At 35.6% G+C, this 25,048-nt stretch overlaps 1 protein-coding gene across 1 annotated transcript; it reads left to right on the forward strand.

Moving 5' to 3' along the window:
- Window positions 1–12,383: 12,383 nt before the first annotated feature.
- LOC122059564 (phosphoenolpyruvate carboxylase 2-like) lies at window positions 12,384–18,884 on the forward strand. Its single transcript, XM_042622422.1, has 10 exons — window positions 12,384–12,659; window positions 13,265–13,656; window positions 13,886–13,970; window positions 14,891–15,113; window positions 15,569–15,672; window positions 15,828–15,918; window positions 16,262–16,416; window positions 16,752–17,750; window positions 17,843–18,229; window positions 18,326–18,884. The coding sequence occupies exons 1-10, from the start codon at window positions 12,495–12,497 to the stop codon at window positions 18,620–18,622; spliced, it is 2,898 nt and encodes a 965-aa protein (XP_042478356.1). The 5' UTR covers window positions 12,384–12,494; the 3' UTR covers window positions 18,623–18,884.
- The last annotated feature ends 6,164 nt before the right edge of the window (window positions 18,885–25,048 follow it).

Here is a 25,048-nt window from a genome sequence, read left to right on the forward strand (position 1 = left end):
TTGATCAATCCACAATATTTATCTTAATTAGGATTTAGGTAATATTCTAATCCTCCCATATTTAGGTTAGATTTAATATGTTCTATTTGTACTAACTTCCAATATGAAGATTTTTTGTAAGTTTTTTTATTCCCTTTGAATTAGTGGTTAGAGTTTAATTGAATCGTTTCATTTTGTGTATATGTTTTCATGTTTATGCTTAGAAATATTTGTTTCTTAATTATAATGTCAAGTAGAAGTTCCATTTAACTTGACGTACAAAAGGAGCCAAAGATCTTCCCCGGAATGTAACTTAGGTCGTACATGGTTTCACGTTCGATCTACAGACTAATAGGAGTCACTAAGATTTAAATACCAAATAAAAAAAGAGATACATACCCTAGATCCTAAATTTATTGAAGCCATTCCGACGAAGAGGGGCAACCCTCACCAGGGAGTCCTTGAGTCTACAATTACAACTATAACATATATTATTCTACCACTTATTTCCTAGATATGAAACATTTGCAATAAACTATAGTCAAAAGTTAGGCATAATAAAAGGAATGGAGAAGGAGAAAAAAGGAGAATATTGGAAGATGAATCATGATTTCAAAGCAAAGAAAAACCACAAAATATAATCTCTTAAGCTGTAACCTGAAATTTTTTCACTTGATATGGATGTAAATATTTTAAATGGGTGAAAAAAAGGTGTAGAACAGGGTTTTTTTTTTTTTTTTTTAAGAAGGTCAGCAAAAGATATATCAAAGATATAAAAGGATGCATAGATTATAGTTTAAGAATAACCAGATTGGAAAAAATACATAAAATTTGCTAGGCTTCACTTGTTGGGAAAGGTAAGAGAAAACAGAAAAAAAAATATTATATATATATATATATATATATATTTGATGGAATAGTGTCTTGGTATAATGAAGCAATAGATCATTTTTAACAAAAAGAAAAGAAGAAAACAATGGAGAGAGGTGGGGAGAAGGACAAAATTGAAGCATGCTTAGCAGTGTAGATATGGAGTGCAGTATCAGTGTCCTGAAATTTACCACATGAAATGGCAACTAGGAAAATACGAAATTTTGAATGAGAAAGAAGCACTGTAGTACCATACATTTGTCATGTATCAAATTTGGTATTTTATATTCAGTAATATCACCAATCATAACCTCGTATTACACATTTATACATGTTTTTTTAATGGTTCCAAATTATTCAAAATTTTTTGTTTCTTTACCATTTCCTTTGATTTATTATGATAATCAATAAGGTAGACTAATAACAAATTTACATATAGTATTTTATTCAAAAAAGAGAAAAGAAACTTACATATAAGTAGAGAACAAACGGGATTATGAATTTAAAAGGAGTAATTCATACCAACTATCTTATTTCATATTGGATATGTGTTCATCTTCTGCCATGAGCTCTTCTAAGTGGTAATAAAATTTATTTTTTCTACTAATTTTTTTTTAATATGTTAATTTCATATTTTGTAAATTGAAATGAATTCATAAACTAGGTGACCAAATGTAAATTACACATAATCCAATGCATATTTGGCTCAGCTTCTCCACTTTTTATTATAGCTGCATCTGGATACTCAATTATGCCATTGGTAGTTAACTTCTCAAACTTAATATAGTTGAGGAATTAATTAAAAGGTGGAACCTTGCTTCTCGTTTGCTTAAAGCTTAATAAATAAATAAATAAAAGAGTCTTTAGTGAAGATTGGATAAAATTTTGAACAAATTTTTAATACATAGGTCAATTTTCGGTGAGAGAACCTTTAATCCAACCAATAGATACTTCACAAGTTTTCTTGGTTCTATTCTGTATTTGCCTTTGGGATTAGATGGAGAAACTCTTAAATCATTGAAAAAAGTGGAGGAAAAAAAAAAAGGTAAAGAGATTCCCCACAAAGCCACAAACATGGACTCTTTTTGTTTTGTTTCGTTTTTGAAAAAAAGGCAACACCCACCCTCTCATCTTGTTGACATTAATTAATTAAAGAAAAGATTCTTTAAGCCACATAAACCACCTGGTTTCCCAATACCCCTCACATAAATTTTTTTAATTATGTTTCACTTTCTTAAATAATGAATAAATTTTATCACCTATTAAAAAAATTAAAAAAAGTATAATGAATAAAATATTTTCATATGAGAAGATAAAAACCCTGGCAACTCATAGAACCCTTACAATTAATAAATTGGCAAATTGTTTTGAGCACAACTGTGCATGCACGGTCACAGATAAGATGATCGATGGGGACAAAACCCCATCGAAATACCCAAAATACTCCCCCTATTTGATGAATCGTGGATAGAGTTGGGGTGCCGTGCATGAATCCTCTCCCCTAATAAATTAATCATCTTTCGTCCTTAGATAATCCATTAATTAATTAACTAATTAAATAGATGTGCTTTGCAAACATCCACATGCATCTACTGTGAAAATACAAAAACACCCCTCTAAAAGTCACCTTATAATTTTCTTCACAAAAATCTCAGAAACAATTTCTCTCTGCCACAGATCCATGTTATGTTGGACCCATGAGGTTTGGTCCCTTTTTCTTTGCCTTCCCACTTCTTACTTCCTAACCAAAAGTTGCTCCAAGTCCAAGCAGACCTCTATCCCTAAACTGTAACTTAACTGTAATTGTAACTGCCCTCTCCACTGTCCTCCCAGCACACTTCCAAAAAAAAAAACCCTGCTTGGTCGAATGAGATTCATAGGAGAAGTGGAAGAATTGAGTTTCTACTTGCAATGATGGGATGGGTTTCAATCCCAAAAGTGGGTTACAAACTTACAATAAGAGAACACCAAAGGCCCACTTGGTGAAGAAGCTCTTCTAGGCTCTAATCACATCCAAATCCATAATGCCCATCTAGGTCCTCACTACCCCACTTCAGGATTTCCCTCCCACATTCACTTTCGAGTTTTGTTTTGGTGTAGATTTCAACTGGTACTGGTACTGGTACTGGTACTGGTTCCATCTAAGTAACTACTAATCAGGTGAACTAATGCTTCAATGGCTCCATCAGAAGAAAAGTCATTATCTAAGTATTGGTCTTGCCTATGCAAGATCTTGAGAAGTATGACTTTGGAGATAGGTTTGACTATCCCCACTAAAGGATTACCCTTACTTTCACTTTCTGTGAAAAGAAGTATTTGGTGTTGAGTATTAAGTGACACTAGTACTATCTAAGTGCCCACCAATTAGGTGCAGTAATGCTTCAATGGCCCATGGGAAAAGGGTCATTACCCAGTATTGGTTTTGTGACTTTTGACTATGCAGGATCACTGGTACTACCTATGTACCCACCAATTAGGTGCAGTAATGCTTCAATGGCTCCGTCAAAAAAAGGGTTCATTATCCAGTACTAATCTTGCCTATGCAGGATCTTGGGAGGGATGAATTTGGAGATAGGTTTTAACCTTCCCCTTTGCTACCCCAGTTCAGGATTCTCCTCCCACATTCAATTTGGAATAGTTGGGTTTAGGTGTTGACTTCAACTGGCACCGAAACTACCCAAGTACCTACCAATCTGTTGCACTAATGCTTCACTGGTTCCATAAAAAAAAAGTGTCATTATCCATTATTGGTCCTGACTATGTTGGATCTTGGGAGGTTTTGAGTATGGAGATAGGCTTTAACCTTCAATGGCATTTTTTGTGCTAAGTGATCACTCTCAACAATCAAACTCTGGCATTTTCCTTGGCATACTTTGCATACAATATCTTGTTAGGATTTTTATGTGAGCTTAACTGATACCGATTGATCCATTGGGCTTAAGCAATTATAGACCCACTCTGATTAGGAAACTCCTAGTTTTTTCCATTGTGAGAGTGAATAGGGTTTTAGGGATTCTATTATAAATAGAATACTGACGGTCCCTGCAGCCATTACTTTAATGCCTTATTGGTTTTGAGAGCATGGCTTTCTCACAAGAGCAAGTGCACAGAAAGAGAGGAAACCCTAGAGTAAGAGGCTGCAGAAGATCTCAATAGAAGGACTCCACTTGCATAGTTCGTCATTGTCATCTTCATGAGAGTAATGTTTAACCACATGGGACAAATGTTCATGTGGCTTCTAAACTTACATAAGTACTTCTCTATTTCCATTTATGGTTCATGTCATGGATGTCCCATTGATTATTATAGATATGGTAAATCTATATAGTTATGTATTTTAAGATCTATGAATGGAGTACTTTATTGATCTTGGTTTAGGGACTATACTTATGATTAAATATCTTTTATGATTCTTGTATTCTAAATACTATATGGTTATTCATATGTTTAATATGATAAAGGATCCACAACAATTGGCATCAGAGCCAAGCCTTATAGTGTTAGAATCAAGAAAAATCAAAGTAAAATTGATTTTGTTTAGGGTTTTGATCCCAAATCATAGAAATCTTAATTTTACCATCACTTAAAGGTTGCAGATATAAAAAATTTCTTCACAAAAGTTGTAGAAGAAGAGAAGACGATCGCGGCTATATACTACAAGTCATCGAAAACCTCTGAACGCATCGGCACGCGCTGTCGGAAACCAGCTACTAGAGGAAAGAGAAAAAAAAGTTTTTATTTATAAAAAAAAAAAGGTAGCAGGTCATCGCCGGGTCAACTCGGAAACCCTACCGAGTTGACCCAGAGGTATAGTGGGTCAACTCATGACCAACTTGTTTGACTCGGTCAAAGGTTGACCATTTGACTTGAATTTTGACTCAGATACCCGACCCGAAGACAATCGGGTTTGACCCAGATTTTTGACCCAAGTTTAATATGCCCAAACTGGATAAAACCGGTTGGTTTAGGAAACTAGATTGATTTTGATCATTTTTTTTCTACAACTTCAAATGGCTTGTATGGGCAAACGGTGAAGAATTTTTCACCCTGATTTTTTGAGTTGAGTTCAGTTTTGCATGCTCTTCATTTTGATATATTATGAGCCTAGTTTTGGTCAACTTTTATGGTCTGTTTTGTATAAGTTACAAGGATGGGTGTTTAATGATTCTTCATAATTTTCTTATTAATTGGAAGAAATAAAAGAAAATCAACTCATACATTACTTGCATATCAAAATATGAACTTGTTTATTCTTGGTAAAGATAGTTTACACTTTTATTTATAAATATTTTTTATTCATGCTTAAACAATCCCACTTTTAGCTGTCGAAATGAATTTATAGACTATTACAGTAAGATTAGATGGAATCCACCAAAGTGGTAAAGTTCAACCTTATTGCAATAGAATACAAATCAAATGTCTTCTTTGTTTGAAAAGACAGAGAATAATGGTTGATAGCAAGGTTACTAATATTCACCTAAATGTGACATTATTAAAGAAAAGTTAAAGTTAAAGCAAGTGAAAAACATAATAGGGATTTCTCAACCTAGAAGATGCTATCCATCCAAAGATGGCGGTACTTTTTGAAAGTTAGAAGAAGTCTCACAGTAATAGCAGAAGCTTGAGTGGACTAATATGTTTCAGACCCAAAGGTCAGGAATGTAGTTTCGATTGACACTCTTGAAGTAATCGATAATTGAGCATTGTAATAATTATTTTGCTAATAGTTACATACTTGTTCTTTTATATTTAAATGATATTTAGTTCATATTTAAATAACTCACAAATTTAAGCTGTCAGATATAGTTGTAACCTATTGCAATGGAATGGATGGAACTCACCAAAGTGGTAAAATCTAAGATTATTGCAATATGTTTGCAACTCAAAGGTTTTGTCTTATATTTAAAAACATAGAAAATTATCGACAGGAATTAGGTAATGCTTGCCCAAAGGCGACATTATAAAAAATAAGCATAAATGCAAATGTACTCTAAGCAGATCTTAACCTAGAAGTTGTTATTCATCCAAAAGTGACTGTAATTTTCAAAGTTGAAGAGCTCCCATGGTCATTGTATGTTTTTGAGTGGACCAGTACATTCCAAACCCAAAGGTTGAGAATGTAGTTCAGTTCACACTCTGGTTATGTTTAATGGTTAGTGATGTAACATTGGTTTTAATTTTATTGACGTTACATGCATTAGTTAAATATTGAATGGATTATTCTTCCTTAAGTTGAACCATTAAACTGAATGTCTTTAAAAGTGACTTGAAAATATGGAGGTCTACATATGCCTTAAAGGCCTAGTTTTCTATACTAGAAAAATCAAATCAATAGTTTGATATTATGCTTTTGAAGTAAAAATTTTTCCCTAAAAGGTATTGGACAGTTGATCAATGGCAATAGGATGGTTGAGGGTTTTATAATTATGATCATAGGTTATAGGTTTATTTAATGTATTATTTTTGTATTTCGATTGGATAAATTCAGATTGATTAGGTTAGATTAGTATCGGTTTTGATCAATCCAATACCAAGTTCTCAAACACTGTCATTGTTCTTTGAAAATCTATTTATGAACATTAATTGATGAATGTCTGGTTTTTTTTTTTTTGGTTTATGTGAACAAGTTTATATGTATGTCACATTTAACGAATTTTATTATCTAATAAATAGATTAATTTATGACTGATCGAACCAAGTGGGAGGATAGAAGTATAGATCTTAAGCTGTTTTATGTGGCTCGACCAGTAGGAGGATAAATTCTGTATACTAGGTTGCTAGTAGGAAGATGTTACTAATAGAATGTCAGTATACTAGGTTGCTAGTGGGAGAATAAATTTAGTGTACTATATTGTTTTTCATGCAAAAGAATTATTTTGAGTTTTACATTGATTTATTATTATCATAATATTGAAGAATTATTTATGGCTGAAATATATAGTAAATTCATATTCATGTCATTTTGTACTTGTATATTTTGTTTGAAATACCATATGATGGATAAATATGTTATAATTAAACTGGGTGTGAGCTTTTGCATATTTTATACTTCACAGTATATTTCTAGGAAGCTATGAAATGATTGGATGGAATCCATCAAAGTGGCACATCCTATTCTTTCATATTTTTTTCAAGCACAGCAAAGTTGTGACATTTGCCTAAAGGTGATGTCACCCAAGTTAAAGAAAATATATGTATGGAAAAGACTATAACTTAGAGGTTTCTAAGCCCATATGTGATAAAAATAATTGTATTTTCACAGTAAATTTAGATTTACAAGAGGACCAGTGCATTCTTAGCCCAAAGGATAGGAATGTAGTTACAGTTATGATTCTTGTGTGTTTTATCTGCTAGATGTATATTTATTATATTCTTTCATAGTTTTTTCAAGTACAGCAAAGTGGTGACATTTGCCTAAAGGTGATGTCACTCAAGTTAAAGAAAATACATATATGAAAATGACTATAACTTAGAGGTTTCTAAGCCCATATGTGATAAAAATAATTATATTTTCACAGTAAATTTAGATTTACAAGAGGACCAGTGCATTCTTAGCCCAAATGATAAGAATGTAATTACGGTTATAATTCTTATGTGTTTTATCTGCTAGATGTATATTTATTATATTCTTTCATAGTTTTTTCAAGCACAGCAAAGTGGTGACATTTGCCTAAAGGTGATGTCACCCAAGTTAAAGAAAATACATGTATGAAAATGACTATAACTTAGAGGTTTCTAAGCCCATATGTGATAAAAATAATTATATTTTCACAGTAAATTTAGATTTACAAGAAGACTAGTGCATTCTTAGCCCAAATGATAGGAATGTAGTTATAGTTATGACTCTTGTGTGTTTTATCTGCTAGATATATATTTATTATGTAGTGTATCCGCTAGATGTACATATTAAATTTTCTAGCCTGATTATTTGGTGTGTATATTTCATACCTGAGGTTTTTAGGGTTACTTGATCTAGTTTTAGCTCTCAAGGAACCCAAACAGTTGTTGTTACTGACCAAAGCACAATCGAAGGGAAATATGAACAATTTTGTTATCCTATTAAGTTTATAATGATTTTGAAGTAATTTTTGAATGATTTTATCTTAAATCTTGTTCTCTAAATTATTTATGTACATTTATGCTTCATTTATTTGTATTGTCCCTAGCTGATTAAGAAACACATTAAAACATATACTTTTATACACATATTCATCTCAAATATGGAAAATATGATAGAAATGAATGAAACCCACCGAAGTGGTACATTCAGTTCAATTGTGCATTTTTCAAGATAAATGTGACATTTGCCCAAATGTGGTGTCACCCAAGTTTATCGACAAAGTACTCAAGAATCATGTTTTCTGACATTGGTGTTATTAAGGTTTTTGATATGTTTGGTTAGTGAGAGTTTTATGATCTTATTTAACCAAATATATCATGGTAGCGACAACCAAAGTTTAAAGATGGTAAAAGTCAAAGTTTAAAGCTGTGTCTGCTAAGGTTTATTGGCAATGCTTAGCCAAAGTAATTGATGATAAATCAAGGTAATTGATGATATTTTGTCAGAATTTGTGGTATATGACTATATTTAGTCTAAGTCCAAACAAGTGGTGGTTTACCACAGGCGATTTACCAAAGGTTGTGATTTATGACGGTATTTAACTTAAGTCCAAAGAAATGGTGGTTTACCACAGGTGATTTACTAAAATTTATGATTTATAGTGGTATTTAACATAAATCCATAGTAGTGGTAATTAACCACAGGTGGTTTGTCAAAGTTTGTGATTTACGATGGTATTTAACTTAAATCCATGGAAGTGGCGGTTAGCCATAGGCGGTATGTCAAAGTAAGATATTAATTCAAGAAAAGAGCGGTTTGCCTAAGTGTTGATTAATATCAAAGTTTACTACCTGTGAGGTTTTCAAGGTAGACTGATCTTTAGATCAGGAAATGACCTATAAGGAAATGTATATTTCATGTGATCACAAGTATGATATCAATTCCTTATATATATATATGTTTCCAGGCGATTTGGATTGATAGTTTTCTATTGTTTGTAACATTAGATAGTTATATGCCGTATATTGAGGTGTATTTTCTACTATTGTTCTACAATAGAGATTATTGATTGAATCAAAGTTTGTTTGAGTGGTGTTCAGTCTTGGGATTATTTGACCAAGTGTCAATGAAAAGACATCAGTATCAGTGTAGCCCAAGTGGGAGATTGTTAGGATTTTTATGTGGGCTAACTGATACCGATTGATCCATTGGGCCTAAACAATTATAGACCCACTCTGATTAGGAAACTCCTAGCTTTTTCCATTGTGAGAGTGGAATAGGGTTTTAGGGATTCTATTATAAATAGAATATTGACGATCCCTACAACTATTACTTTAATGCCTTATTGGTTTTAGGAGTACGGCTTTCTCACAAGAGCAAGTGCACAGAAAAAGAGGAAACCCTAGGGTAAGAGGCTGTAGAAGATCTCAGTAGAAGAACTCCACTTATGTAGTTCGTTATTATCATCTTCATTGGAGTAATATTTAACCACATGAGACAGAGGTTCATGAGGCTTCTAAACTTACACAAGTACTTCTCTATTCCCATTTATGGTTCATGTCATGGATGTCCCATTGATTATTATAGATATGGTAAATCTATATGGTTATATATTTTAAGATCTATGAATAGAGTACTTTATTGATCTTGGTTTTAGGACTATACCCATGGTTAAATATCTTTTAGGGTAATTTACAATGCCACCCCCTGGAGAATGCCAATATTAGAGGGACACCCCCCTCTCTTTCACCAAATTAGACTCGGACCCCCTACCGTCAGTCACTATTAAAGAATACTATGAAATGACGTTTTTGCCCTTATGAATAAAAGACAATGAATCCAACAAAAACAAGAAGGGAATCAACCAATGGAAGAAACATGAACCTAAGAATTACAAGAACTGGGAAGGGAAAAAGAAATGAATTTTCCCAATTCTTCTGCGTCTTCTCCTTCTCTCTTAACAGTTTGAAACGTCAACAAACCCATTTCTTCTCTTCGCCTTCTCCTGTCTTCTTTGCTAACTTCGACTCCTCTGTTGCTCTGTTTCTGTTTCTGCGTCCCCTGTTTTTTAATTTTATCTAATGCCCTTTGTATTGCCATCTGAAGCTGATCCAGAAATAACCCGTTTCTTTGTTGATTAACAAAGATATATAAAAGATAGAGGAGCTTGAGAATTAGAAAAGAAAACCATGGTTCAGGGACCTGCGTCTCAGAAGAATCGCTTTTTGGTAGATGAAAAAGGTAGCCGTGGTGAGCTCAACAATTTGGATGGTCTTCAAATTTCTCTATCTGGTTCTGTCAATGGCAATGAGGAGATTGAGGGATTTGAAGGCTCCGAAGCTAATTTTAAGCATATTAAACTAATGGGTTACCATCAACCGGTACGAAGAGATGGAAGATATCAAGATATCTAATGATTCTTTGTTGGTTTTGTACTTCTGGGCTTGAATCTCTATCCATATTAAATGGGGGAATTTGATCGTTCTTCAAAAAAAGAAGAGAAGAAAGAGTTTCATTTTCTTTTTAATGCCCTCATGACTAGTTTGTTCTATTCCTCTTTAATTCCTCCATTTTTGCAGGTTGAGGTAAAAAATGTTTTGGAAGAATCCAGTCCTCTTGGATTAACACTCAGGAAGACTCCATCTTTTCTAGACCTCATAAAGATGAAGTTGTCTCGGGCACTGAAACTTCGTCTCGATGCTGATATCATCATCTTTCACCCCAGGAATCTCAGAGAGTTCAATTGGGATCATATCCCTCAAACCCTTAATATGCCCAATCCCTTTGGCTACTTCTTCCCTAACAACGCCTCCACAAGTGGCTCCTTATTGAACACGTTTCCAAGGCGACCGATAGCGCAAGGATGCTTCGGGGGCTTGAAGGAGAGCACACAAGTCATCCACCACGATAACCTAGTCTCATTGGGATCAACTTTATCGGGCTTCTTCACGGCATACATGTTGAGATAGCAATTGCGAGACTCGGCACCAGTTGCACAACCATCGCCGCCACCACCAGAGACCTTTATTCGAAGCAATAAATGGGAGAAAGGGAGAATTCGGGAATCGAAGAGAGTGGAGGGGTTTCCCGGTGAAGAAGATGGAGTTAAGGGTTTGCGAGGGAGGAGGGAGGAGGGAGGGAATTTTTACATGGGCATTTTAGGTACTTCACATTTAATAAGGGTATTTTGGTATTTAAAATAAAATATAGTAGCTAACATCAGAATATAAGGTATATTCCTTAACAGTGACTGACGATAGGGGGTCCGAGTCTAATTTGGTGAAAGAGAGGGGGTGTCCTTCTAATATTGGCATTCTCCAGGGGGTGGCATTGTAAATTACCCTATCTTTTATGATTATTGTATTCTAAATACTATAGGGTTATTCATATGTTTAATATGGTAAAAGATCCACAACATATTTATCCCCCTCAAAACTGTAAACTTAATTTAAAAAAAGAAAACGATGTACCCAATGCACAAGGCTTCCACCGCTACGAGAGTTGGGAAGGTCATAATATACATAGGCGCTCTTCATGCCCCTCCTTGCAATAAAATTACTCTTTATAAAAGAAAAAAAATATCATAGTGTACACGGCTTTACCCCACTTCATGGAGCTATTGTTTCTGAAAAAACTATTAATTTTAATCCATCACAATTTTATGGAGTCTACCCACCTCTTAGTTGCAAAAAATCCCTATACAGAAAGTTCTCTTCAGATTAAAATATATATATATATATATATATGTATTACTGTTGGAAAGAATAGATCTCTAACTTGGGTGTATTGAGCTCCTTTTCAATTCTTAGCCACTCAATTCTTGTTCAAATTTCTTTACGTGTGTAATAATAAGGCATTTTCAAAATTCAACAGTTATAAAAGTTTTTTGGAATTCAAACCCATTTTAACCTTTCAAATATTTAGAATTTTTATAATTATTAGATTTTAAAAATATACAAAATTTGCCGTAGAGAGAGAGAGAATTGGACATGAATTAAAAGATTAAGAGAAGCCACATCCTGCTAGGGTTTTATATCTTAAGATCCAAGGGTGACCAAAGCTTTAATGGAAGTATACAACTGACAAGACACCTATTAATAAGTGAAGAGATTTCAAAAATCTTAACAGAAATAGAAATAAAAATAAAAATAAAAATTGAAATTGAAATTGAAATTTTGGTAGGGAGCTCTTTGTATTTAGTAATTAAACCTTAAAACTTTACAGAAAATATTCCATCAATCTTTACTTTTCAGGGTTTAAGAAGTATCTTTGGAGGAATATTCTTTCAAGAGATAAGAGAGTGAGATCCACTTCACCCGATTCGTAGAATAAGTTAAGAAATTACTGAGTGACTCAGAGACAGAGACAGAAAGTGCGGCAGAAGTCAAAGAATTACACTCTCTCTCTTGGGCATTTTTTTTTCCACTTTCTCTCTCTATATCCGTAGTTTATAAATAGGAACGATAAGAGCGAGGGTAGATCAAATCAGCCCCTCTGTTTTCATCGATATTATCATAGGAGACTGAAGAGTGTAGAGAAGAAGAGGAAGGAGAGGAAGAAGAAGGAGAAGCATAGAAAAACAGAGATGGCTCGCAACTTAGAGAAGCTAGCGTCGATCGACGCTCAGCTGAGGCTTTTGGTTCCTGCTAAGGTCTCTGAGGATGACAAGTTGGTAGAGTATGATGCCTTGCTTTTGGATCGGTTTCTCGATATCCTGCAAGACTTACATGGAGAAGATCTCAAGGAAACGGTATGCGATTGATTTCCCCCTTTTTCTTCTACTTTGTTTATCGGCTCAGTTACTCTAACTCTCTCCCCGGAGGGGGGATTAATGGTGAAGAACTAAAATAGAAATAGACGAAATTTTTGTAGAACCCATATCAATTTATGTTCAAGTTTCTCAAATTTTTTTTCCCAAATGCTTGGTTTGCCTGCTTAGTGAGTCTTATTTGATTTTGCAATGACTTTTGTGAAAACAAATTTTGATTTTATTTGATCCTCTTAAGTGGGTTTCTATTCTTTGCAATAAACGGGGGAGTCATTAACCAGTGTGGATTCGGATTAGAGAAAGAAGATCCATGTAGCTGACCCCATTTGGTGTGGATAAAACTGAGCTGAGTTGATTAACCAGATTTTTTTTTTCCAGTTAATTGGTTTTTAGTTCAAGATTTCCTCCAATTTGATTTTTCTTTAGGTCAGTGTACTTTTGATATTGGCATTGCTGTTTTTAACTTCCTAATGGAAAGAAATTATTATATAAATGCACTAATATGTGAATCATAAAATTTCCTGTGATTTGATACATAATTTTTATATATAAATGTTATTAAATTCTTATGGTTTGTTCTTTTTTAGGTTCAAGAATGTTATGAGCTTTCTGCTGAGTATGAAGGGAAGCATGACCCTAAGAAGCTGGAGGAGCTTGGAAATGTGTTGACAAGTTTGGACGCGGGGGATTCTATTGTCATTGCTAAAGCATTCTCCCACATGCTTAACTTGGCCAACTTGGCTGAGGAGGTTCAGATTGCTTACAGGAGAAGGATCAAGCTTAAAAAGGGGGATTTTGCTGATGAGAATTCAGCAACAACTGAATCAGACATCGAGGAAACATTCAAGAAACTTGTGAATCAGTTGAAGAAATCTCCACAAGAAGTTTTTGATGCTTTGAAGAATCAGACTGTGGATCTGGTCTTGACTGCTCATCCTACTCAATCAGTCCGTAGATCTTTGCTCCAGAAGCATTCAAGGTCTTGCATTCATTTGAATACAATTTCTTTTCTAGCCTCTAGAAAAAGAAGAAAAAAAGAAGCGGTAGCTCATTAGAAAGATAATAGTTAAATGAATTGAGTATTGGACATGTTGTCACTGTGTGAAATCCTCTGGTTCCGGGGATGTCACTAAGTGTACCATACTTGTGTTTCTAAATCTACCGATACTCTTTTTCTAAATTTTCATAATTTGTTGCCCTTGGTGCAGGATAAGAAATTGTTTGGCACAGCTATATGCCAAAGACATCACTCCTGATGATAAATTAGAACTTGATGAAGCTCTACAAAGAGAGGTAAAATATCAACTCTATATATCGTTCTTTTTACTTTTAATTCCTTGATTATCTTGTCCTATTACTTTCGTTACGACTCTGAGATTAATGTTTCAGTGAATGTTATTGACTTGAAGGGCCTTGTTTTAGATTCTCAATTTCCTTCCTTCTTATGGTTAGAAGGCATGGATTTTACTTTTTGAGGAATTCAATGACCATTTAGAAGATTGCACTTTTTTCATCATATGTTGATGTCTTGCCATATATTACAATATTATGAGAGGTAACCATATAAAGCAATTCACAATGGTGCTGTTGGGGCATTAATATTTTTCTATTACCATGTTGGTGGGCCATGATAGAAATAAGTTTTGATTGATGTATGCATTAATATTTTAGAAGATAATTGCAATGTATCATATAATATATATCGGGATGCATTAAAATATGACGACACATATCGAGACAGTTTATTCTTCTATGTTTGGTGAATTTTAGAGTTTCCCTAGACAACCAATTGGTCCTTGCGATTTGTGTGCATATCAATCTTTTTGATGTGGATGCTTATATTACCATGTAATGCCTGAACAGTTATACTTTATATTCTCCTAGTTTTCAGACCAAGTATTGCCTATTATGACTATTTCCTCGCGGTGATGTATGATCACTCATCCCAAGAGTTCTGCTTGACCATGTAATACTGGTCATTAATGGTTACCCAAACCAACGCCCTTTGTTCTCTTAAAAAGAAAGCCTCTGCTGCTTATTTTCTAATTTTTTTTTTCTTGTGTTCATCATTCTGACATGTATTTTGTGGTGTGACAAACTTTGGATTTGATGTAATGTGGCAATTGAACTTGAAATTCCTTACTAATTGAGTGCTTTCTCAAATAAGCGGCACATCTGGTTTTTCATTTGCTTATACTTCTTTGTGCATGCAGATTCAAGCTGCATTTCGTACAGATGAAATTCGTAGGACTCCTCCAACTCCACAGGATGAGATGAGAGGAGGAATGAGCTACTTTCATGAGACAATCTGGAAGGGTGTCCCAAAATTCTTGCGGCGCATTGACACAGCATTGAGCAACATGGGGATCAATGAACGTCTTCCTTATAATGCCCCTTTCATTAGGTTCTCTTCTTGGATGGGTGGGGATCGTGATGGTATGATCGTTTTCCTTGTGTAATTATATGATGGCCCTGTTCAGTGTTTTCAAAAGCCTTAAATCTTGGTTTAATGCTTCAGCCAACATGTATCGGAGTTGATTTTTATGACTCTTCTTGGACTCTGATTTTTGGACACGTCTGATTTAAAATACTTTTTATCCATTATAATTTTTTGGATATGATCCAAGTTTTAGAACACTGATTGGTAGGTAATTGCACTTACTTGGGACTTGAAGAAGATACTGTTTTCACCTAAATATTTAATTCATTAACCAAATACTGTTAAGTTTTTAGATGAATTGGTCGTTCTGGGAATGCGGGTGATATATGAGAGGGTAACTTAAACTGTGGTTTCAGTTAAGGCTTTCATGGTGTTCTTTTTTATTGGATATTCATTGTGCTCCTTCCAAGCTTACAATGCCTTGTCAACATTTGTTTTACATGGAATTTAGGAAACCCAAGGGTAACTCCAGAGGTTACAAGGGATGTATGCTTGTTGGCTAGAATGATGGCTGCGAACTTGTACTTTTCCCAGATTGAGGATCTTATGTTTGAGGTAGAGATACTAATTCCAGTCTTTAATATATATATATATATATATTTAATCTTTTAAATTGTTTGAGGTAGTTCGTTATTTCCTCATTGAAATTATCATTTCTATGAGTTCATTATTGTTATTCCACTAACTTCCTTTGCCCTTTCTGCTTTCAGTTATCTATGTGGCGTTGCAGTGATGAGCTTCGTGTCCAAGCAGATGAACTGCATCATCGGTCCTTAAAAAAAGATGCAAAGCACTACATAGGTATTTAGTAGCATGTTTCTGTTCACATTAGTAATGAACAAAGCATTTCAACGTGGAAAATGTGACTTATCACAAACCTGCTAAGATTTTGTAAGCATTTTTTTTTTTTTTTTTTTTTTTTTTTTTTTTAAAGAAAAAAGGTAATCTCTGTTTTCCATTCTTGGTGCCAAAGCCATAGAATGTTATAGAATTATAAGAATCACCCAACAAATTTTTATGAGCATTTTAAAATTTGTATCCTCCCTTTTGATCTATTCTCCAATTCTGAGGATGAAAGTGTACGCTCCCCCGAATTTACTCATTCAACAGGTATTTAATGGATCTAATTCTTTTTTGGATGCAGAGTTCTGGAAACACATTCCTCCTAGTGAGCCCTATCGTGTTATCCTTGGAGATGTGAGGGATAAGTTGTATAATACACGTGAGCGTTCTCGTCAGTTGTTATCCAGTGGAATCTCCGACTTTCCTGAGGAATCAACTTACACCAATGTCGAACAGGTCTTACCATCCATCCTGAAACTGAACAGATTTTGCAGAAAAGAGAGAAATTTTGTTCCTGGGGCAAATATTTTCATTAAATTCAAGGATTAAATGAATCCTGAAAACAATTTGCTTCTCATTCAGAAAGAAAGGTTTTTTTTACTCAATTAGAAGAAAAAACAATGTCCCCCCCCCCCCCTTGTGATTCACTGAGATTATGAGAACAAAGGACTTTACTGTTTCTAAAATCCTCAGTAGCCTGCTGGGATGTACTTAATTTCTGATATATATTCATGGCTATGCTTTTCACTTTGGATTGACAGAGTACTAATTTCCTGTTCATATTTCTGCAGTTCTTAGAGCCGCTTGAACTCTGTTACAGATCACTCTGTGCTTGTGGTGATCGGCCAATTGCTGATGGAAGCCTTCTGGATTTCTTGCGCCAAGTTTCTACGTTTGGACTGTCTCTTGTTAGACTTGATATTAGGCAAGAGTCAGACAGGCATACTGATGTCATAGATGCCATCACAAAGCACCTGGGGATTGGGTCCTACAAGGACTGGTCTGAGGAAAAGCGCCAGGAGTGGTTGCTATCCGAACTCAATGGAAAACGTCCCTTGTTTGGGCCAGATCTTCCAAAAACTGAAGAAATAGCTGATGTGTTGGACACCTTCCATGTCCTAGCAGAACTCCCTTCCGACAACTTCGGGGCATACATCATCTCAATGGCAACAGCACCATCAGATGTGCTTGCTGTTGAGCTCCTACAGCGTGAATGTCATGTGTTGGAGCCGTTGAGGGTTGTCCCATTGTTTGAGAAGCTTGCAGATCTTGAGGCTGCTCCTGCTGCTCTGGCTCGTCTCTTCTCAATAGATTGGTATAGGAACAGGATTAATGGGAAGCAAGAAGTCATGATTGGGTACTCAGATTCTGGGAAGGATGCTGGGCGTTTTTCCGCAGCTTGGCAGCTATATAAGGCTCAAGAGGATCTTATAAAGGTCGCTAAGCAATATGGAGTGAAGCTGACAATGTTTCATGGCCGAGGTGGGACTGTTGGAAGAGGAGGTGGTCCAACTCATCTTGCCATATTATCTCAACCCCCAGAAACAATTCATGGGTCACTTCGTGTGACAGTGCAAGGTGAAGTAATAGAACAGTCTTTTGGGGAGGAACATTTGTGTTTTAGAACTCTTCAGCGTTTCACAGCTGCTACACTTGAGCATGGAATGAATCCTCCAGTGTCACCGAAGCCAGAATGGCGTGCTCTCATGGATGAGATGGCTGTTGTGGCTACAGAGGAATATCGTTCAGTTGTGTTCCAAGAGCCCCGATTTGTAGAATACTTCCGCCTTGTATGTGATCACTCAGTTCCTTGCATCTTGTTACTTCTTGACACTAATGTGCCTGTTACTAACTATGAAACATTTTTTTTTCCTGATTGCAGGCTACACCAGAACTTGAATATGGGCGGATGAACATTGGTAGCCGTCCATCAAAGAGAAAACCTAGTGGGGGCATTGAATCACTCCGTGCAATTCCATGGATCTTTGCATGGACCCAGACAAGGTTTCATCTCCCAGTGTGGCTTGGGTTTGGTGCAGCTTTCAAGCATGTCATTCAGAAAGACATCAGGAATCTCCATATGCTTCAGGTGATGTACAAGGAGTGGCCTTTCTTCAGAGTCACAATGGACTTGGTTGAGATGGTTTTCGCCAAGGGAGACCCAGGCATTGCTGCTCTTTACGACAAACTCTTAGTGTCAGAAGATCTGTGGTCATTTGGACAGCGCTTGAGAACCAATTATGAAGAAACCAAGCAACTTCTCCTCCAGGTGACATAGGATCCAGTCATTTTCGTCCACTTATACTAACATTTTGCTGGATTAGGAATTATTGGGAGCTGACCTTTTCCCCCCTGGATTCTGTAGATTGCTGGACACAAGGATCTTCTCGAAGGGGATCCATACTTGAAGCAGAGACTCCGTCTTCGTGATTCATACATTACAACCTTAAATGTCTGCCAAGCCTACACACTGAAGCAGATCCGGGATCCCAACTACAATGTTAAGGTGAGGCCCCACCTGTCAAAGGAGATCATGGAATCAAGCAAACCAGCTGCAGAGCTGGTGAAGCTGAACCCAACAAGTGAGTATGCTCCTGGCCTGGAGGACACCCTCATCTTGACCATGAAGGGTGTTGCTGCAGGCTTGCAGAACACTGGTTGATCAAGAATGGTTCTCCAGTTCTGAGGCAGTTAAATTTCTGTTGAGAAATGTTTTTGTTAAATAAAATGTGTTAGGGACTTGCATGCCTTATATGGTGAATGGTTACTTCCCCACCAAAATGGCAGAGAATTAGTAGAATTGGAACCAGCTTTTGAGCATGAGTTATCTTAGGAACATTACATGTCTTTGTCTGTTTAAAGACAATATGTATGCAGCAATAACTAATCTTTTTAAGAATTAAAATTACGGTTTGTGATGGTAATGAGGAAAGTCATCCTTATTTGTCTACTCTCTGCAGTGACATTTCAGCCATTGTTAGATAAAACAAATAGTGAAAGCCAAAGGATTTAATGGCCATTTATACCATAGCAACTACATTCAATGTTGATGAATGAGTATACACATTTGATAGCCTATCATGTAGAATAGGGATCAGGTTAACATACGAGAACAATCTTGTACGTCTCTGATCCGTGGATTTAGAATCTATTAAATGAAGAGAGAAAGTGGATTTCAAATCTATGAACCAAGACATACGAGATCATTCTCTTACGTGAATCTGATCTGATCCGGTCTGTATCATGTATCACTCTTCTCTTGTACCAAATCATGAAACCATTTATAAAAAAAAAAAAGCAAATTTTTCATACCTTGAAATCTGCCTGTTGGGCTCCGCCATCTCTGTCCTCTGCTACTTCACAGGATCTTCCTCTTCTTCCTCCTCTAATTCTTCCCCTTCTACTTCTCAAAACTGATATTATGCTTCTTCCTCTTCTTCTTCCACTTCTACGTTCAAATTACCCTTTATCAGTTGAATCAAAAAGCCAAATCCCATGGCTGAAAATATTCTCTTTTAGTGGTTTGCATTTGAAGGGTAAAGAAGGCATTTAATCTAAGTTTTAAAGTTGTTATGACCTTTTCATTTACCTAGTGGTTAAACGGTCAAAACAACCTCTCGACATTCTAGGAATAAGGTTGAAAACTCAAAATACTTGTCAAATATTAAAAAATGCATTAAAAAATAAAACAATTTATTAATTTTAAGAAAAAAGAATGCCACCTCTTAGTGTACCCTAGGCTCACACACATGGGGAAGTGGAACCAAGCTATGAAAAGATGCCCATGCTTCTTAATTTTAACATGAAACATTTGAGAGGCACCTCAATCATCATATAAAGGAGAGGATAGTGTGTAATACCATTTCTGCTCCCTATTAGAAGAAAGACTTAGGCACTGGTTGTGTATATACAAAACGGGCAGTAAAAACTAGGGGCAAGTGTTTTCTGTCCGCAAGAGGCCCTATGCCCACACACAAGGGTGCGCACCCCCAGGCAAGGACACGGTGGTCACTGCACGCCCCTATGTGTGGCGTAGGGGCCTCTCACAAACAGAAAACTTGCGCACACCTAGGCAAGGACACGGTGTCACTGCACGCCCCTTTGTGTGGCGTAGGGACCTCTCACAGACAGAAAACTTGTGCACCTCTAGGCAAGGACACGGTGGTCACTGCATGCCCCTGTGTGAGACGCAGGAGCCTCTCACAGACAGAAAACTATGTCCCAAAAAGCAGACCCTGTTTGAAATGTATACACGTTTATTAAAGGAGAAAGTTTTTCTACAGTGTGGGTGCATATATCGATCTAAGGTCACTATGCTATTCTCGATACCCTCTCAGCACCATCCGAACGCCTAGGTCTTGACTAGGGCTGAACGGAAACCGTCCCTTTATCAAAAAGTTACTGAAATTTCTGAAAGAATTGTAACTGATGAATTTGGAAGTTTCAGAAACCGATTCGTACTACACCTCCTAGTATTGTTATTGGATCATGCGGTTGGTACCAATGGGTCATATGGGCCAGACTCATCATTTGGGCCCAGAAGTATAGGTTTAAGGTGGACCTAAATGGATCAGAGTTAAAGGTGTAAATTTGGGACCGGAACTGGAACTAATTCAGAACCAACCCACTGAGACCCAGAATGAACCTGTTCCAATTACTAAATGAGACGGTTCTGGGTGCTGGTTTTGGGACCACTTATTAAATGGGAAGGGACGGTTTCGGGACCAACTACTGACTGGGAAGGGGGTGGGGGAGGGAAAGGTATGGTTTTCCCAACAGTTCTAAAAAAAAATCAAAAGCCTAATAAAGAAGTGCCACTTCGACCTATTTAAGAGTCATATCTAATCATTTAGGGTTGGATGTTATTTAATAGTTATTAAAAACAGCTTTTTCTATGAAGTAGAGGGTAACATTGTGTACATTTGCTCTTTTCAGATCCTATAGTAGTGAGAGCATCGTGCACTGGATTGCTTTTTTAAAATTTAATAGTTATCACTTATATAAGGATTATGTTGTAATTGCAAAGAATAACGAAAGGTTAGGGTTATGTTGTTAATTGTTGCTACTTATAAGGTTGGTGATTTAGGACATTAACATGAACATGGAAGACATATATTTGTACAAAATAGGAACTGAATTTAATTTGGTGTTAGTGATTTGGAAGTGTGTACATTTGGATTTTCTAAGGCCACGATCCCATCACATCCACATCCAATAAGGGGAGAGTGGTGGGGAGCGATGGGGGTCACATCTGGACCATCCCATCATTCGGTCATCGGTGAAGGAAATCTTTGTCCTTTGGATTTATTTGAGTGTTTTTGTGCTTAAGAATTGATATTTCATATTTGTATGCTTAGAAATATAGATTCTCTCACCTATATACATATATATATATATATATATATATAAAGGGTTTGTCTAGTTGTAACCTAAGTAGGTTTCAAAAATACTGTAACCTACTTTTAATTACTTAATAAGCCCATAATATGAAAGAGACGATTGGTCCAAGAACATTGAAAAAGTAATTTACATGTTTATATTCTAAATCAAAACTGAAAAGTTGTTGCATCACTTTTTATGACAGTGTTTAAAAAAATGGTAGAAAAGAAATTTCAGAGACCCGTCTTAAAAGACTTGGAATCTCAATTCCTCGTCCCGTCCAACTTGGGATTGAATCTTACCAAAAAACAAAGAAAAACTTGGGTTTGAAATTTTTTTTAACTTAAACAAACCGTTGGGTCTATTGTTTTTGAGTAAAGGTGTCCATTTCCGGTCCGAGCGGGTTGGACTGATCAAGAAAAATAAAACTAACCCTTATCAATTTGAGTTCTTATCTAACCGGTAGAAATTTGAATCGGACAAGATCAATCGAATCAAAACCATAGAATAGAAAGAAAACCTTATAAAAACTAAAAAACTTACAGCGAAAACATGTTATTGATAAGAGGTCGTTAAGTCAACCCAATAAAAACCACATCGATCAGAACTGAAATTGAACTTGTATTTCTGTTTGGCCTAATACTAGATAGAATCTAGATCAATCTGATCAAAATCTAATCAACCCCACTAAATGACAATGGATAATCGAAAATGGTCGGAATCAATCACAAAAGCCCTATGATCGGTCATTCCTCAACAGCTTGAATAGGGATTGCTATGGTCAATTCAACCAATGATTTTAGACTTTAGATTATCAAAATGATCTCTCTAGTGATTCCAATACTGAATTAACTATTCTAGAACTGCCTGATTTGGATAGTTCACAACCAATTCCAATCCAAATTGGCCAATACCAAGATTTTAACTCAAAATCAAAGAGTGAATTGATCCCTATTGATTTTGGTCTGGATCAGATCCAAATCAATTGGAATCAATCCCATAAATGCCTCAAATTCTAAAAACCAATAATACCAAAAATCCTAGATTTGGTTGTTCTATAATGATCAAGGTTAGGATTGATCCGAATTGGCCTTATCGACCAAGGATTTTAAATTAGAATTTGACATCTAACCAGTCCTTACAGATTTTGATTCAAATAAATTTGAAATTGGACCCAAAAATCCTAGAATAGGCACTTAAATCTTAAAACCCACAAGGCCACAATCCAATCCAAAAAACCCTAGGATCGATTTTAAGCACGAATCTAAGATCAAATCAATAGTTGCCAATAGGGTGTCAATTCTGAGCCCGCACCGGTAGGCCTGACCTGGACCTACCCGATTAATGAGCCTGACGCATTTATTAAATGGGCGTTAACGGTGCAGGTAGCTAGCCCGTCGGGGATTCGTTTATATGTCCGACTAGAACTGATTCGTTGTAACCCGACCCCCTTTAATACTACATAAAATTCTTATTTTTCCACTGTTAGTAAGAAACTAATTAAGCTTTCTTACCCTTTGCTTTATAGTAGGATTTGATTTAATTAAACTTTATTTTGTAAATTGTAATGGGAGTAACAATGGGAGTAACAAGTGGTAGAATCTAACAGGGAGTAACGAGTGGTAGAATCTTTTGATTTCGGGGGAAGGGAGTGAATTAATTCAAAAACCGTGGGGGAAATTGATATTTCCCCAAAGTTTAGGGGAGGGGAGTGATAATTCCTCTTAAATTTAAAAATAAAAAATTTCATCTTGCTATATTCTCTATTTCCACTATTCTCTTAGGTTTTGCAAAAATTAGTCTCTTTATTTGTCTCTCTTCCTTTCCCACTTTACTTTTCTCTCTCTCTCTCTCTCTTTCTCTCTCTCTCTCTCTCTCTATATATATATATATAATATCTTCTATATATTTTATCTTGCTATATATATATAATATCTTCTCACTCTTTCTAAAATATTTTATTTTATTCCTTTAAAAAATTAATTTCCTTATTTCTCTCAACTCTCAATAAAATAAAATAAAAAAAGAGAGAGAGAGATAGTGTGTGAACTCTCACGCTCTCCGCCCTCTGTCAAACTCTTAGGCCCCATATATAGAAAGTATATCATTCTATTTTCTTGCTCCCTAATTACTTTCTTAATTTCATTTAAATTTAAAAAAAAAATCTTATAACTAAGTACTCTCTTGGTCTCCTTTTTCTTTTAAACTCTTTCCTCTTTTATCTTTCTCTTTCCAACTATATTGGTACAATCAAACTCATTCAATATTTTTAAATTTAAAAGAAAATATTCACCTTTCTATATTCTCTTCGGTTTTACAAAATTGTTCTTGAAGAAGAATTTGACCAATAACCTTGCAGGAATCGATAGTAAGGAGGGTTAGTTTGGTCCCTAGAATTGGGAAGGAAGTGTGGTTACTTCAATCCAATAGAGGGCCAGAAAAACCAATAAGAAGCGGCTGATTACTTCTTATCTTTTCTCTGGTTTTACTAATTCTTCTGATATGTCCCCTGTTGTCATTCCTTATGTCAAAATTCTCTCTTCCCCACTCATTTTATGCTACGCAAGGTGGTCCAAGTCTTGGCAGTTTTCAGTACCAAGGCTCCCTTTCAATGCGAGAACAGACTAACAAGCATGAAATAAAGAAGCAAAGCAGAAAGGGAGATGGTTAGTGTCTGGCAAGAAACAAGGCTAACCACTAATATGAACACTGAAATCTCTTCAGTTGCATTCAATCATGAAATGGGCAGTTCTTTTGAAGATCAAGAAGACCAATCAACTTCAGGTGGCCGAATAGACCCTGATTGTCTTTGGAATTATTGAAGTAGTAGGAGAAGAAGAAGAAAAAGAATAGATAGAAGCAGTAAGAGAAACAAAAATTCCAATCACTATTATTTGTCTGGTCTAAAATTGATATTGACTTGCTTCAGTGATGTTTTAATTTCTCTCTCTACAGAATGAGAGAGTGTTTTCAAGTCTCTCTCTCTCTCCCTTTTTCGTTTCTTATTTTATCTCAGTTGTTTTTCTCTCTCATACCCTTTTTTGCAGAAGGAAGGATAAAGGGTAAATCTAAGAATAAGCAATCAATTGTGTATAGTTATAATTGAACATAGGTTTTCTATCATTTACTTGATAAATAATGGCCAGCATTTTTCCTTGTGACCTAAATTCTGATGGCTATGTGTTCGGTTACAGCTTATTGTCACGGCCTTAGACCTTTGGCTAAGATATGTACATGTGTCTTTCATCCAACGGTTGGGGAGGAAACTAGAAGCTTCCCACCTCCTTAGTGGAGAACTCTAGAAACCTCCCATAATATTTCCTTATAAAATATCTAGAGTTCCACACTTTGGTAGAAATCTCTAGAAACTGGGCCTCTTACTAAGCCATTGGGCTTGGCTTGTGGGCCTTCAGTGGGCAGGCTGTGACATTATGCTACTTTAAATGTAGAACTGCAGTATTTGGTGAAGTCTCAATATGATGATTGTTATAATATGCAATGAATTGATTTTTGAGATATCATTCCTGTTTCATACAGATAAAAGTTGAGTCAAGTTTGTGATCATTTGACTTCCTACTTCAACCATGGTATAGTTTCGTGTTAATTTACTTCATTTATTTTTCATATGCTCACATGAGAATTTTTATATGGATTTTTATAAATTAAACAAAAAGAGTACTCTCCTTATTTTTTATTTGCACCTAATTTT

The sequence above is a fragment of the Macadamia integrifolia genome, chromosome 13, assembly GCF_013358625.1.
Source record: "Macadamia integrifolia cultivar HAES 741 chromosome 13, SCU_Mint_v3, whole genome shotgun sequence".
Classification (NCBI taxonomy): Eukaryota; Viridiplantae; Streptophyta; class Magnoliopsida; order Proteales; family Proteaceae; genus Macadamia; species Macadamia integrifolia.